We start from the raw sequence: 15,702 nt of genomic DNA, 5'->3' as shown, positions 1-15,702 counted from the left end.
ACTCAAAAAAAAAAAAGATTCATTTGATTAACTAAATTTTTTTAAGGTAAGTGGTTGCAAACAATGTATATGGGCAGAATTTAAACAAAATAATTAAATTAAGAAATGTCCAACCTAATTTCTTTTTTTGAATTTAGCCAATATAAATTGTTTCAACCACTTACCTTAAAGAAATTTAGTAAATCCAATTAATATTTTTTTTTCAGTGTAAATACATTAACATTAACCAATACAACCTTATTGTAAAATGTTACTGATACTGACTGAAAGACTAATAATGTAAGTTAGATGTATGCTCACTGATCTAAAATCTAAAATCAGTGCCTTATTTACAGTTTTTAGTCTTTACCGTGAAGTAAGTGCCTTTGTTGTCAACTCCTCCAATGACTAAATCAGCTCCAGTCATTCCTCCATTAGGGCTCAAGCCGAAACTGATCCAGCCGCTGGTGTTGACAGAGAGCTGGAATAAGATGGTGCCCTGGATCTTATCAAATCCCCACTTCAGCTGCACATTGTGCTCAAGGTCCAAGTGTTCAGAGAAAGGCAGAAGAGGGTCTTCCTGAGCCCAGAACTGCTGGAAGGAAAGCAAAAACAGGACGAGAGACAAAACACTCATGTTACCTTTTAAACAGGTGCCCATGAAAACTGCTGTGCGGTGTCTTTATCAGCTCTGTTTATACTGTAAGGCGTCTGTAGCCTGCTCACCTGAATCACAATTCTCCTCCTCTTTAGCTTCAAGTTACCTGAAAACAACAAGAGAGCTTGTGGTCGGCTAACTTTCAAGTTCTTTAGAAATTAAGAACATTATATACTAGATGTGACTCTTTGTTGAATTAATGGTTACTTTGGAAGCAGACAGAATTGCGGTGCTTACAGTAGCATTTGATGATGTGGCAGAGATTTATTACTTAGCCATTTATTGGTGATGTTACGAAACTTAAAGCAAATATATCTGCTGTTGTCATTTCAGTAATCTCAGATCAAAGCAAATGAGCAACAGTTGAGAAGAGATTTATGCCATATAGAGCATATGAAAAGCTGATCAAAAAATGTATGGTGAATAGAAAGAAATCTTTAAAGAATTTTACTGTGTGTGAGAAAAAGAGAGAGTGTATGTGTGTAATTTCTGATAACTACAGCAGACAATTTAAAGCTTTAACTCAAATAAAACAGGACTATACATAAAAAAGTAAATTTATTTTCAGTTATGCTTTTTAAAAACTTATTTCCACTAACTTTTCATTAGAGACAAAAATCGCCTTCAAAACATAGTCAAGACTTGCTCCAAAATTATTGGTTTGCCTCTGCGGAGGTCAGTAGAGTTACATCAACAGCAAATGATCACCCTGCAGTCCAAGACCAAATACTCACTGAAGCTAAACAGGCCTTAGCCAGGTCAGGACCTGGATGGGAGACCACATGGAAAAACTAGCTTGCTGTTGGAAGTGGTGTTTCGAGCGCTCAACCTGCAGTCTGTGTGAGTCCTAATGCCCCAGTAAAAGTGAAGGGGACACTATATTGTCAGTGGGTGCCTTCTTTCAGATGAGACAACCTGACACTCTGTGGTCATTACAAATCCCATGGCACTTCATGTAAAGAGTAAGGGTGTAACCCCGGTGTCCTGGCCAAATTCCCTCTCGGCCCTTAACCATCATGGCCTCCCAATCATCCCCATCCACCGAATTGGCTGTGTTACTGTCTTTAAACTCCACCTATAGCTGGTTTTTGGTTAGTGCACTGGCACCATTGTCCTGTGGCTGCCGTCACATCATCCAAGTGGCTGCTGCACACTGGTGGAGGTGTGGAGAGGCCCCCCTCATGATTGTTAAGCGCTTTGGGTGTATGGCCATACACAATACATGTGCTATATAAATAAACTTTACATTACATTACAAATGATAAGGACAACTCAACGTGTGTTAGGAGATGATTCCCATCGTCTAAGGCCTTTTTTTGTATTGTTGCCCTCTGGAAGAAGGTTTAGAAGCATTAAATGCTGATAAGTTATATTGTAACAGATATAAATTCTCCTTTGTTCCTGAGGCAATAAGGCTATATGTGCTTATATTTGAGCAAGTTTTACATTTTTAATATACGGGTCCTTCCTATGGGTTATTTATTTATTTTAGTACTACCTATGATGTTATTATGAAACATGCTGGATAGTGTTTTTTTATATTGTTTGTCTCTTTATGTGTTTGTTGTATCATAATGCCATTGCCATAATTTAATTGCCCCTGGTGGAATTAATAAAGTTGTTAAACTTAACCCAATACTTGACAAGTACATATTTACATTTTTATTTACTTGATGCATTAAAGAAAATCATTTATTCATTCATTTATTCATTCATTCAATTATTCATTCATTTATTCATTCATTTATTCATTCATTCTCTTTTTGGCTTCAGTCCCTTTGTTAATCAGGGGTCGCCACAGCGGAATGAACCACCAACATTTTCAGCATGTTTTTCAGCGAGGTTGCTGAATAAAACGGGAGTACTAGCATTTACAGCGACGGAATGACATCCGATGCAGTACAGAGTTTGTTGTTGTATTAGAGATAAGTTAAATTGATTACATATTACACATATTATTTACATAATACTTTCAGCGTATTATAACAGCTTGTCACCCAGTGATAAGCACAGTTATTCAGCAAAATTAACGTTAAAGTCAGGGGCGTTCGTCTGACAGGTCCATTTGCGATAGCACCCTCCCAATGGATAGTGGATAAGATGAAATGGCTATCTCATTGAAACTCTAAGTGATTTTACGAGAGAAGTTAAAGGCCTACAAGTCTTTGGATGCCAACAATTTTGTTCGGTGTGGTTATGTGCAAGAAATAATGCTTCATGATTACCAGATTCAACACTATGTAGTGCTAAAATCCAATGTTCTGCCTAGCCAAAGACAAGGAAAGAAGACAGAACTGTACAAGGCCTATAACTAATCATCAACTAACAGAACAACTGCATCTGTACGGCAGGGTATGTGAACTTACATTTTTACATTTCATTCTAAGCATTCAGTGTCTGCAGTTTATTATACTCATATTTAACTGTCTTTGCTGAAATCATTGCTGCAATCAAAAATTAGTAACGTGTATACGATTCAGCATAGCGTGAACTTACCTGATATGAAATGAGAACTGCAGAGTCGAGCATTTTTAATTAGGTCCTCACTCCATTCAGCTCTTCTGATGGCTGTTAGACAAAGACATCTGCGGTTGGCATTTAAAGCAGTGTGGTGTACAATAAAATTTAGGTTTTCTATTCCTCGCTTTTGGCATCCTATCACATAACATGACATGTTTGCTATTGCAACCAGTTTGCGCGGTTGAACCCATGTGACGTCATGTGTGACGTACTGTAGGTTGGTAATTCCCCTATAGTATTTACTATTTTACTTTAGTATTTTTCAAGTTAGTCTTGTTAAATAAAAAGTAACATTTTCCTTACTGTGGTCTTTTGAGACTAAATATATATTTTACATATATACACTTATAATACAAATCAAGCATACTTACTTTGCTAGGAGTTGGTAAGTCCATCCGCTTTGTTTGATAGCTCTTGGTAGCTCTACATGTGTGCGAATGTGCTATTGGACATAAAGTGCAAATAAAAAAAATACCAGACATCAGCCGGCCGGTCTATCTCATGAACACTTTATCATAGTAATTATGAAACAAACAGCAATACTATTTATACTTAAATACACTTATTTATATTAAACAACATACTTTACATGCCAACTTGCACATAGCTGCACATATAACTTTGTACATATTAATTGTACATACTTGTCAATTTGTATATGCATTCACTATTTACTTCTATTTCTTAAATATATTTGGCTGTTTTTGTCCTGTCTCTGTCATTCTGTTGCACTGTAGAAGCTCTGTCACGAAAACAAATTCATGTGTGAATACCAGGCATTAAAGATCTTTCTGATTCTATAAGCACATATAAATCAAATATGTTGAAAAATAAACCATTTGGAATAATTACAAATCCACCCAGGTACAACAATTTGGTTTTATCAAAGGTGGTTTGATAATATAAATGTATAAAAACACCTGACATGTTAAAAAATCTCGCTTCATTTGTTAAAACCGACGTGAAACGTGATTGGACCACCATCGAAACCACGTGATAACTCGACTTTCTTTGTTTTTTATTTTGTTGTTCAAGCAGAATGTTGATGTATATACTGCGATTTTAAGAAGGTTTAGGTAAGTACATTTAATATAATTATATTTTATAATAATTTATTATATGACAATATTTGTTTGTTTTTACTCTGCATGCATTTCAGCTTGTTCTTGGAGATCCCCCCCAAAAAAACAGGCAATTTTATAATGCATAATAGGGGGTCTTTAATCAATTATTTATTTATTTATTTATTTTTGAAAAATAGAGAATTTGGGACCATTGACAAAGTCATCCATGTACAGGTCTAACAAAAATTTGCTTCTACAAGAGATGTTTAAATATATATAAAATCACCTCACACCACCTGACAACGCTGCTGGCGCCATTTTATTTTGTGTTATTTATTGATTTTGTTTAAACAGAATGCTGATTTAAGGAGGTTTAGCTAAGTACATTTAAAAATAATTACGTTTTATTTTTTTAAAGCTACTCTTGTCCTCTAGAGGCCGCTCTAAACTCAAACATATGTCACGTTAGCCCGCCCCTCTCAGTTTGTTTGAACTTGATAAAAGTTGAAAAAAGCTGACACAATCATAATCTAAAATACTCAAAAACTTGCAGAATAAAAAAACACTTTGATTTTGTACTACTGTTGTATTTCACCTATGTTTAACTTATGTTAAACATTGATAATGTGGGATAAAAGTGTAAGTAGCTATATTGAAAAAATATACTTTTTATATAATACAATGCATGAAACTAATAACAAATGTTAAAGTTTATGTATGTAAATATAAATATGCCTTGCGTTAAATTTTCTTTAATAATTTTTGTCTTCGTCGTCTGCAAAAACAGCTGTGTGTGTAGTTTTTTTTTTTTTCTTCAGGCGCTCGACTCGAGTTTGTTTCCGGTTGTGTCTCTTATGTGAAGCACACACTCGGCTGCAGTCAAGTTTAGCAGCTCAAGTCTGCTGAAAACGACGAGTTTGGATTTACACAAGTTAATAATGCCCTACATTTGATTCTCTGTGTGTAAAAAAAGAAGATAAAGTGTATTAGGCGATGTAAACAAACTAACGTTAGTCCGAGAAGAATCGATTCTGGCAAAAGAGACATGTCTGGATGAAGAAGAGAGAGAGAGTTTATCGCCAATAAACTGCAGGTTTCTGTAATGACTGGTTAATGTGTGTACAATGGAGTCGAAGGTAAGCAATTATTCGACGTATTTTTAGTTAAAGCTTGTGGCTGATCTGTTTGTAATTTCTTTTTCACTGACGTGTTGAACTGCCAAAGTTATTTTCAAACACACGCCGACATATTTGCTGTTAGTGTTCATAACTGTCACGGACTTCATAACCGAAGTTATGTTATTAACTCCCCGACAATGCCCATTTAAGAGTTTATTTTTGTTGTTTTAACGTTGTTTAAAGGCTTTCTGGTAAACGTAGGAAAATATGGATCATTAGGAGTCTTGTGACATTTTTAGTGGGACCCTGACGTCATTTTGCTATGGATTCTGGGATATGTAGTTAAACTGTAAATAATTCACTAACATTAGTTAATCGTAAAACCAAAACACTAACTAAATTGCCAGTGTAAACAAGAGCTTAAACACATCTGACTGTAAATTCTTCTTGGAATAATGTGGAATATATGGGAAATTCTACCAGAAACGTACATTATCTGAAATAAAAACATAAATGCAGTGAATAAAAAGTTTTTCATCCCAAAAATTTCGAAAATGGACTGATGGTTGCTTTTTTTGAGCTGTTCTGTAAATGAATATGTGATTAATTTGGGTCTCAGACTTTTATTCTTTATTAAAAACATTTGTACAAGTGTACAAAACGTTGTCCTTTTCCTCTGCCCAATTAAACCTACAGCTTTAATAGTTCTGTGTTGCTAAAAACTGTTCTTTAGAAAAAAATACTTCAGAAAAAGCAAAGTTTTAGTTGTTATCATTCACATGAATTGATTAAAAACATGAAATTATAAATAAATTCTACAAATAAATACTACAAATATATAATACAAATTAATGTACAATTGACCCCGTGTCAGTTCTGTCACATTTGCATTAAGTTTAACATACAATGCATTCAATACACCATTAAGGGTATGACTCGGAAGTGACAACATTTGATGGAGGAGAAGCTGACGGTGATCAAGAAAGTGTCCTATCATTAAATTGTATGATTTTATGCTTGTTTTTGTATATATTTTTTGGGACGACAAGCTAAAGTCAGGCCCAGTCACACTTTTTATAATTGAAAATGAATGTTTCTTGTAGAATATCTCATATTAGCGTTGTAAAGAGTCTCTCCTAAATACTTTGTACACTTTTATTACATGGATATTGTGTAAAACAAATCATATTCATTGATAGTTATAGTATTTTTGATGCCTAAAAGTAAAAATTGAGGTAAAGTTGGTTTTGTACTAACACATTCTGACTTTCTCTTAAATAATATAATTTCAGAAGAGTGTATTTCTTTGCAAAATATAAATAGTAAAATCATATTAGCAGCCAATGACTGTCAAAGTACAACAATGTTCAGAGTCAAATAAATAGTGCTAATGTTGTGTTCAAGTCATACTTGCATGTGATTTTAGTCCAAATATTCAAAGTACCATAGTAAACAATATAGGGATCTTGTCACAAGCTGTCACTGACAAATGTGCGAATATAAAACCAACTTTACTTCAATTAAGTTAAAAAAGGCCTGGTGGTAATTCCACCATCTTTTTTTATTTATTTTTTATATATGTTACAAGTAGATTTTAAAGTTCAAGTAAATTTGAATGACTTCTCATTTCTGAATTATACATTGCTTTTAAAATTTTCCCCATTTATTATTATTATTTTTTTTAAGTGGAGTATATAAAATTGCTATTGCTAATAATGTATTATATAAATCAAACTGTTAAATCTGACTTAATCATTAAAGGACTGACTTTATTTTAAACCGATTTTGACAATTTTTAAAAAAGTTTTAATGGACTATACGGACAGCCAGGCTGTTTCTCAATTCCAGAAACGCAGAATGGACTCGCGTTCTTATGAAGACCGGTCTTGCCAAGTTATCTTGTAAGTGCTAACTCGGGAGACAGCGAGAACAGAGAACGTGTCCTGTAAGAAATGAGATCCTGCGTTCTTCCTGATGGTCACATGACCATCACGCGTGTTTAATGGAAAATTATTTAAACATTACAGCAGTCATACAACGATTTATAGTTTTCTCCTCTTTTCACAATATAAACTATGCATAAAGACCTTACAAATATGTGTTGCACAATACAAATAATACAGATTTTAATACGAATTTCAGCAAATAAACAACCTTAATGTGTTTACTTTATAATGATTTTAATATTAACGTTAACTTTTACCATTTTATTTAGGGAAACTCCTTAGACAAATAAGATATATCTAAATTTTAATAATAAATAAAATGCTGCACTTTCCATCTCCTTTATTTAGTCGCAATGACTTCTGGGACTTCTAGAGCGAGTTCGATGCTCAAGTTTGTTTGGTGCGTCCTTTATCAAGAACCCATCCGGGAACTTTCATGCGTCCTCCGTTCTTGCGGTCTTGAGTTTTGGAACTGAGCTTTGGCAGTTGATGATGACTTTACACAAGAACACGAGAACGCAAGACTGCTGAAGAACGCATATTGAGAAACAGCTCTAGTCTTTTTCGGCCAATGGTGAACTTCCGGTAAAAGCTTTATGTGACTGTTTTCAATTTCATTAAGTTCCTTTTACAGCAATAATGCTGTAATGTGATTCAAATATAATCAGTTAAATAGACTTAAGCATCCATTCAATTGTTAACGTGTAAAGAGACGAAAGACGGTTTAAACGCAGGCTAGTGCAGAAATGCCATTGAAAATACTGGTGTAAAATTAATTTCCATATTTCAGACATGGCCCAGAAAAATATCATTTAATGCAGTGCTTCTTGTTTATTCTGATACCCACATTATATTGTCTCTCAGCCAGGCAGTGAAGATCGCTGGTTTTTAAAAAAGTCAGATTTTAAACCCGGCGATTTTTGTATGGGATGACAATTAACCGGAAGCCCTGAAGCTGGCGGACTAAAATTAAAAGTCTGCGTGCATGTTTATTTAAGGTTACAATATCAATCTTAATTTAGCTTTTAATTTCAGATTTACTCTACTGACTCCCTTCTAAACTGTAAACCTTAATTTAGCTCTACTTAAGAGTGTAGCTTTAATTCTTTAAAGCCGATTCATCAATCCTGCCTTTGTGAATACATCTGTTCCTCGTAACATATCCGCTAAATGCCATGCTCATCATAATTATTGTTTCGTCATCATTTTTTTTCCTTGTTATGAAACCGCTGTGGTCATGCGTGTTGTATTCATGCACATTTATGCCATCAGACAGTGGTGCATCTATCCCAAACCTTTTTAATCAATGTTTCATTTGAATCAGAAGTGAGTTGTCTTGAACACAGACTCTCTATGTGAGTTGCGGCTTGTGAATCGCTGCATAGAGAGACTCTGTGTTACTGTTCATACAGACCTCACTGTTTGCTGTTTCAATCGCTTCAGGATGTGTGTGTGTATGTGTGTTTCTCAGCGTTAGAATAACGGATGCTTTGTGGAAAGCTCTATGTACTGTCAAGTGATTTTGTTTTGGGACCATTTATAAACAAAAATGTGCACTACATAATTTTGTTTTGACTTTTATCACTGCTGTTCATACCTTATGTGTTAATATTATAAACAAACGTTTACTTTTTGATTCACCCTAAAAGAAAAGGAAAAAAAAAAACGAATTATATTTTGCATAAAGCCAATTAATTGGTTAAGTGTTGTTTTGTTTTGTTTTCAGGATAGTGCAAGTACTTTGGTTCTTTTATAGTAACATCCAGTTTTAAGTAGTTTTTGTTTAAATAAATTATTCAATTCAGAATTTGTTTAATTCAAACAGTATTGTGTTGCGTTGTAGTAATAAGAATGAATGTTTTGGTGTTGATTTGAAAATCTAAGATATACCTTCTCTATATAATAAACACTCACCGGCCACTTTATTAGGTACACATGTCCAACTGCTCGTTAACGCAAATTTCTAATCAGCCAATCACATGGCAGCAACTCAATGCATGTAGACATGTTCAAGCCTATCTGCTGCAGTTCAAACCGAGCATCAGAATGGAGAAAAAAAAGTGATTTTGAGTTTGAACGTGGCATGGTTGTTGGTGCCAGAAGGGGTGGTCTGAGTATTTCAGAAACTGCTGATCTGCTGAGATATTCATGCACAACTATCTCTAGGGTTTGTAGAGAATGGTCCGAAAAAGAGAAAATATCCAGTGAGCGGCAGTTCTATGGGCACATGCCTTGTTGATGTCAGAGGAGAATGGCCAGACTGGTTCGAGCTGATAGAAAGGCAACAGTAACTCAAACAACTACTTGTTACAACTGATGTATGCAGAAGAGCATCTCTGAACGCACAATACATCCAACCTTGAGGCAGATGGGCTATAGAAGCAGAAGACCACACCGGGTGCCACTCCTGTCAGATTTCTGCTGCGACATTGGGATGGTAGGGTCAGAATTTAGCGTCAACATGAAAGCATGGATCCATCCTGCCTTGCATCAATATAACTATAACAATAACTATAACAATATAACACTGGTGGTGTAATGGTGTGGGGGATATTTTTGGACCCATTAGTACCAATTGAGCATCATGTCAACGCCGCAGCTTACCTGAGTATTATTACTGACCATGTCCACCCCTTTATGACCACAGTGTACTGATCTTCTGGTGGCTACTTGCAGCAGGATAATGCGCCATGTCATGAAGCGTGAATCCTCTCAGACTGATTTCTTGAACATGACAATGAGTTCACTGTACTCAAATGGCCTCCACAGTCACCAGAGCTCAATCCAAAACAGCACCTTTGGGATGCGGTGGAACGAGAGATTTGCATCATACATGTGCAGCCGACAAATCTGCAGCAACTGTGTGATGCTATCATGTCAATCTGGACCAAAAGCTCTAAGGAATATTTCCAGTACCTTGTTGAATCTATGCCACGAAGGATTAAGGCAGTTCTGAAGGCAAAAGGGGGTCCAAACTGGTACTAGTAAAGTGTATCTAAGTGGCCGGTGAGTGTATAATATACTTTAGCATATTTATAAAACATAATTAAAACGAAATACCCAAATATATTGAATTAAAATTAGGTAAATTATTTAAATAAGCATTTTTAAGTGTTCAGTTTTTTTAAGTCAAATCATCAGAATGCTAGAAATAACATTAGAGATTAAAATGTTTAAAATTAATAAACTAAAAGGTTAACAGAAAAATATGATATTTTTTAATTTTGTCAACTTTTCAAATAAACTAGTTATTTAAAAAATTCAATGTATAAAAAATTATTAAATGGACTCATCGTTTTATTACTGACACACAACACACATGCAGACATTGCATTAGCTTAATGTGTTTTATAAATTGCAATAATCATGCATCAAAGGGTTAAAATGACCTTTTATTAAAAAGGTCACCTCAGGTCAACTTTCTCTTACAGACACTGGTTTGGGCATTTCTGCTGTAATTTATAACGGTTTTTATGATAAGGCTTGAAGTCATTTCCATCAGTTGTGTGAGCCAGTTGTTAAACAGGTAAATTCTGAGGTCATTATCCAAGTAAATTACAACTTAACAAGCCTAGCTGGTTCTACTAATAATGCATTCCTAACAGGTCTCAACACCTTTGTTGTCTGTATATGCATGTTTAACCAATGCATGTTTTATTTTTACACAGGCACAGGTTTTATATGATTTCGCGGCAGAGCCTGGGAATAATGAGTTGTCGGTTCGAGAGGGTGAGACAATCACAATAACCAATCAGGTGAGGGTTTTTTGTTCACTTTGAGAATGTGCACTCTTAGAATGATATGTTGCCTGTTTATGAATGGATCAGATCCTTTTCATTGAAGGTGATTTGTTTTCTTGTGCTCCTAGAACATTGGTGGAGGATGGATTGAGGCAAGAAACTCCAGAGGAGAAGTCGGATTGGTACCAGAGGACTATATAGAGGTAAGCAGTGGTCACCCTTAATGGCTTTCCTGTGCGGGTATGTATATACACTGCAAATTTGCTCATAGGTCTCATTGTACAGTTGAACAATTATTAGCCTTCCTGTGGTTTATTTATTTATTTATATTTCCCAAATGATGATCAACAGAGCAAGGATTTTTTCACAGTATTTCCTATAATATTTGTTCTTCTTGTAAAACTCTTACTTGTTTTATTTTGGCTACAATGAAAGCAGTTTTCATTTTTTAAAAACATTTTAAAATCAATATTTTTAGCCCTCTTAAGTAATATTTTTTCATCAGTTGTTTACAGAACTGACCACTGTTATACAATGGCTTGCCTAATTAACCTAAGCTAAATAGTATCTTGAAAAATATCTAGTAAAATATTATGTACTGGCATCATGGCAAAGATAAAAGAAACCAGTTATTAGACATAAATTAAAACTATTATGTTTAGAAATGTGTTGAAAACATTCCATTAAACCAGGGCTAATAATACAGGGGGGCTAATAACTTAAATTTATATTATTTATATTTATTAATAGTTTATAAAGCAAATTTCGTCATAGACCTTGCACAAAGATATTTCATGGCAATTTTCCAATTGTTGCATAGTTATACGAGACAATTTTTTTTCAGAGTTAGAGCCTTTTTGTCTTCAGTTTATAGCACCACAGTTGCCTGTCACCACAGATTTTTTCACTTTGTCCTCGGAGTGTGTTTGTACATATTTGTTCCAAATTTGGTGAAAATATCTAAAATCGTTAAAGTGGCTCCACCAACGCCTAACACAGGGTGTCCGTGGGGTCTTAAAAGTATTAAAAGTTGATGAATCAATTATGAGAAATTTAGGCCCTTAAAAGCTTTTAAAGTCTTAATCGCATTTTTACAAGGTGTTAAATTTTGTTCAAGCGTTGTCCAAAGTGTTTGTCTCTAAAAAGCATAGACATTAATTTTTTTCCTAATATTAACAATGGCGTGCTCGATCCACGGAGTTGGTCTAGGCCGGGGCATGTCCGTCCGGGTGATGTCATGTAATGTGCGACAAACGCGGGAAGGTGATTTGACGCTCTCTATATAAAGCGAAACCATAGAGCAAAACAGATGGCAAGATGGGAACATTTGCCTACTCCTGGTTGGAGAAAGATGTGTTTAAACAGTGGCCTAATCCTGTCGCTGAAAACAATTGCGTAATTTATTCTTTCTAGCTTTGATTCTTCTGAGCTTATCTGAGTTCTGTTGCATGGTTGAGCTCCATTGATTTATTTAAATACTTTAACTGTTTATTAAGTTAAAGGTTTGATACTGATTAGAACTCGAAGTGGCGATGAGGTCTTGAAAAATTCTGAGATCTTTAAAAAGTCTTAAAGAGGTATTGAAATTACCTTTAGGATTCCTGCATATATTGTGAACTAAAAGTTTTATTATTATTCTATTGATTACGGTACTGTATATATATTTTTTCATAGACCATGTGAAAACGTTACAAAAGAATGTTTTAGACACATTTAAAATTTCAAATATTGTATGCAAAATAAAATAGGACATATTGTTAGGCTGTCACTAGATCTATTTTTTTGTGATACGATATATAGCAACAACATTTATTGTGATAAACAATATTATTGGAATTTTGACCCCAGTTCACTCTTCCAAAGAACACATCATATTTTATTTTTAAGAATATTTAATTTAATTTTAGTCATTTCAACAATTTAAGAATCAGAATGTGAAAATGTATAACCTAAAATAAAATTACCTAACCTAATAAAAAAATAAATAATAATAATAAATGTTAACAAAAATGTCCAAAGATAGAAAGAAGTAGAAAAAAGTACCTGGGGCCTCATATATGAAGACTAGCGTGGAAATCATACTGAAACATTGCATACGCATAAAGCTGTATATGTGCGTACGCAGAAAAAAATTAAGATGTATGAAACACTGTGTACGCCGAATCCTACGCATATTCTTTTGTACATCTGAATGAACGTGAAACTAAGCACAACATGCAGGAGCACAAAACCCCTCCCTGCCTCCTCCCCTGTATGAATATGCTAATGACTCTACTTTGGCAAAACCCAACGAAAAAGCAAAGGCAAAAGCAAGCAAGAAGAGAAACTTTGAACAGAATGTGAATTGAAGGTGCTGCTTTCGGAGGTAGACCGGAGGAAAACGGTGTTATTTGCAAGTTTGTCCTCCGGAATTAACAACAAAATAAAAAAATAGAGTGGGAGAGTTTAGCTGATGCGGTCAACACAGTTGGGTCTGAACATCGCACTGTGGAGTTAAAAGAAATAGTGTGATTTATTGGTGTAAAATGTTGCAGAACCCTTAACAGTCTCAGTGGCGCAGCTCGTAAAACGCATGTTAACATGTTTTGACACGTTCCAGCATGAACTCGGTTCAAATCCAGCGTGTGATGAACTCTTTCTTCTTTTTTTCCATGCTACATATCAGATTTTGCCTACTATTTATCACGAGAAAGACAAGTAGGAATCATTAAGTCTGTGCATCATATTTTATTTGCACATTTATTGAATGGAAATGTTTTGATTCACGCATGCAAATTCATCTTCAGGTGGTACCTTTATAGCAACGCGTGCTGTAGATCGCTCCCATTACAATGGGAAAACAGGCGACCGCTGCAAATTGCGCTTTAATGTTTAGCTGGTCAACTGTATGGTATGGAAATCTTATATACCTGCTAGATTAACCCGTCTCATACAGCTGCCATTGCAAGGCTCAGACACTTTGTAGAGTGCAATTTAACACAACTGCCTCTAGGAGTCGCCAATGGAAATAAAACACACGCACAAAAAATGTGCGTACGCCAGCCATAAAGCAGGCGTGGAGCTGCGCACATTCTCACGTTCAGTTCATCGTTAGTAAATCCAAACGTGAGCGATTCTGAGCGTGAAACCTGGCATGCGCAAAGTTTTTGTGCGTACGCAGCGTTGATACATGAGGCCCCAGATCTATTTTCAGTCATCAGGCTCCCACATGAAAATATACCATAGTAATTTATAGTAAATACTATAGAGTTTTTTTTAATAATACTGAAACTGACACCTCCAATAGAGATGTTGCACAATCAGCTAAAATGTGGTTAAAATATATTTTTATGTATGAGCAATTTATAATGCATCCCTAAAATGAATGACAACATGTCCACATGTTGTGCGACAAGTTGATAAATTATTTATTGTGACAGGCCTACATATTGTTGCAATAATAATGAAAATCCTAAACGTTACAGTGGGTTTTTATCGCTATTTGTTTGAACATCTAAAAGTAGTAAATGTATTGCCTTAATCTAGATTTACATTGTTTTTAAATGCATAAGAACATTTATTTTAGACAATGTATTTAAAAATGGACTCATTAGGCATTATAGTAGTAGTTGCAATTATAGTAGTGTAGTGGCATAGTATTAGTTGCAATTCTAAAATATCAGCCTAATAATTGCCTGGCCTACATATTAGTCTTTGACTGTCCATGATAAAGCATATTATTTTTAAATAACAATTTTTTAATGGTTGTCTTTTTTTCTCATGCACTAATGCACCAATGGCCATATTTAAAAGCCAAAAGGACAGATAAACCATGGCTGCTGGAATGTGACATGTTTGATTTACAGGAAGTGTTTTGTTTTCCTGTGACCAGTCAGAGCAGAAGTGTAAAGGCTAAAAGAACAAGCTACAAAATATACTGTTCTCTAATGCAATTATAGTGTGTAAAAATAGGATTCATTGTTCAATTTTGTCTAGTTTTTAAATGAAATGGTAATTAATGCAACTGCAAAAACATTTTGTGGTCTGAGCATGCAAAAAAAAGGTGCTAAAAGTATCTTGCTTTTAAAGTGCATCAGTCTGTGAGGCTGAATGTAATCACATTATAAAGCCATCTTGAGGCAGTAGTGCACATGGAGACCTAGTAAACAGTTTACTCTCTGTATAAATAGGCTGTGTAGTGATTCCGCCTGCTGCTGGCCACAGACATACATTTCATCTCCCTGCTGACCTGAGCTCGCAGCTGCACTGTCCTGCAAACACACATGCTTCCTTCGTTTGTCTGTTCTCTGAGACAAACAAATGACAACATGTTCACCCTTCTGCAAATTCACATTCTGTGTTTTGTTTTCACACATATATATTTATGTTGAGGTAATTATTATAGATGTATATGTGTATGTAAATTGGTTATTTCTTTGATGTTTCATAGTATTTCCTATTATATTTTCCCTCTCAAAGTCTTTGGGCCCTATCATACACCCGGCGCAGTAGTCTTTTAGTAGTTTCAGCTTGGCGCAAGAGTCGTTTTGAGGCGTTGCGCTACGTTGTTTAAATAGCAAATGCATTAGCGCTCATTTCTGCGCCCATAGGCGTTCTGGTCTAAAAAGGAAGGCGTTTTGAGGCGGACCGCTGGCGTGTTGCTATTTTGAGAAACTATAATAGATTTTTCATTAGACC

General features: G+C 35.0%; 3 protein-coding genes and 1 long non-coding RNA gene across 12 annotated transcripts in view; 1 reads left to right on the top strand and 3 right to left on the bottom strand.

Annotated features, from left to right (window-relative positions):
- Window positions 1-4,125, bottom strand: part of moxd1l (monooxygenase, DBH-like 1, like) — a 33,085-nt gene extending 28,960 nt beyond the window's left edge. For 2 of the 6 annotated variants that reach the window (XM_087296825.1, XM_087296824.1), the window contains exon 1: window positions 350-681. In XM_087296825.1, coding sequence (XP_087152951.1) covers window positions 350-640 — 291 coding nt within the window. In that variant the 5' untranslated portion in view covers window positions 641-681. 6 annotated transcript variants of the gene reach the window in all.
- Window positions 1-15,702, bottom strand: part of LOC147839443 (uncharacterized) — an 837,962-nt gene that overhangs the window by 144,816 nt on the left and 677,444 nt on the right. The window lies entirely within an intron of this gene.
- The window catches only part of efr3bb (EFR3 homolog Bb (S. cerevisiae)), a 1,037,141-nt gene that overhangs the window by 857,700 nt on the left and 163,739 nt on the right, over window positions 1-15,702 (bottom strand). The gene's annotated exons all lie outside the window — the stretch shown is intronic.
- The window catches only part of snx9b (sorting nexin 9b), a 57,232-nt gene continuing 46,580 nt past the window's right edge, over window positions 5,051-15,702 (top strand). For 3 of the 4 annotated variants that reach the window (XM_087297222.1, XM_087297221.1, XM_087297220.1), the window contains exons 1-3: window positions 5,051-5,357; window positions 10,954-11,040; window positions 11,154-11,228. In XM_087297222.1, the coding sequence (XP_087153348.1) occupies window positions 5,346-5,357; window positions 10,954-11,040; window positions 11,154-11,228 (174 nt within the window). In that variant the 5' untranslated portion in view covers window positions 5,051-5,345. 4 annotated transcript variants of the gene reach the window in all.

The sequence above is a fragment of the Danio rerio genome, chromosome 20 (genome assembly GCF_052040795.2).
Source record: "Danio rerio strain M-AB ecotype USA chromosome 20, GRCz13ab, whole genome shotgun sequence".
NCBI lineage: Eukaryota > Metazoa > Chordata > Actinopteri > Cypriniformes > Danionidae > Danio > Danio rerio.
This window is presented reverse-complemented; position numbering and strand designations above follow the sequence as displayed.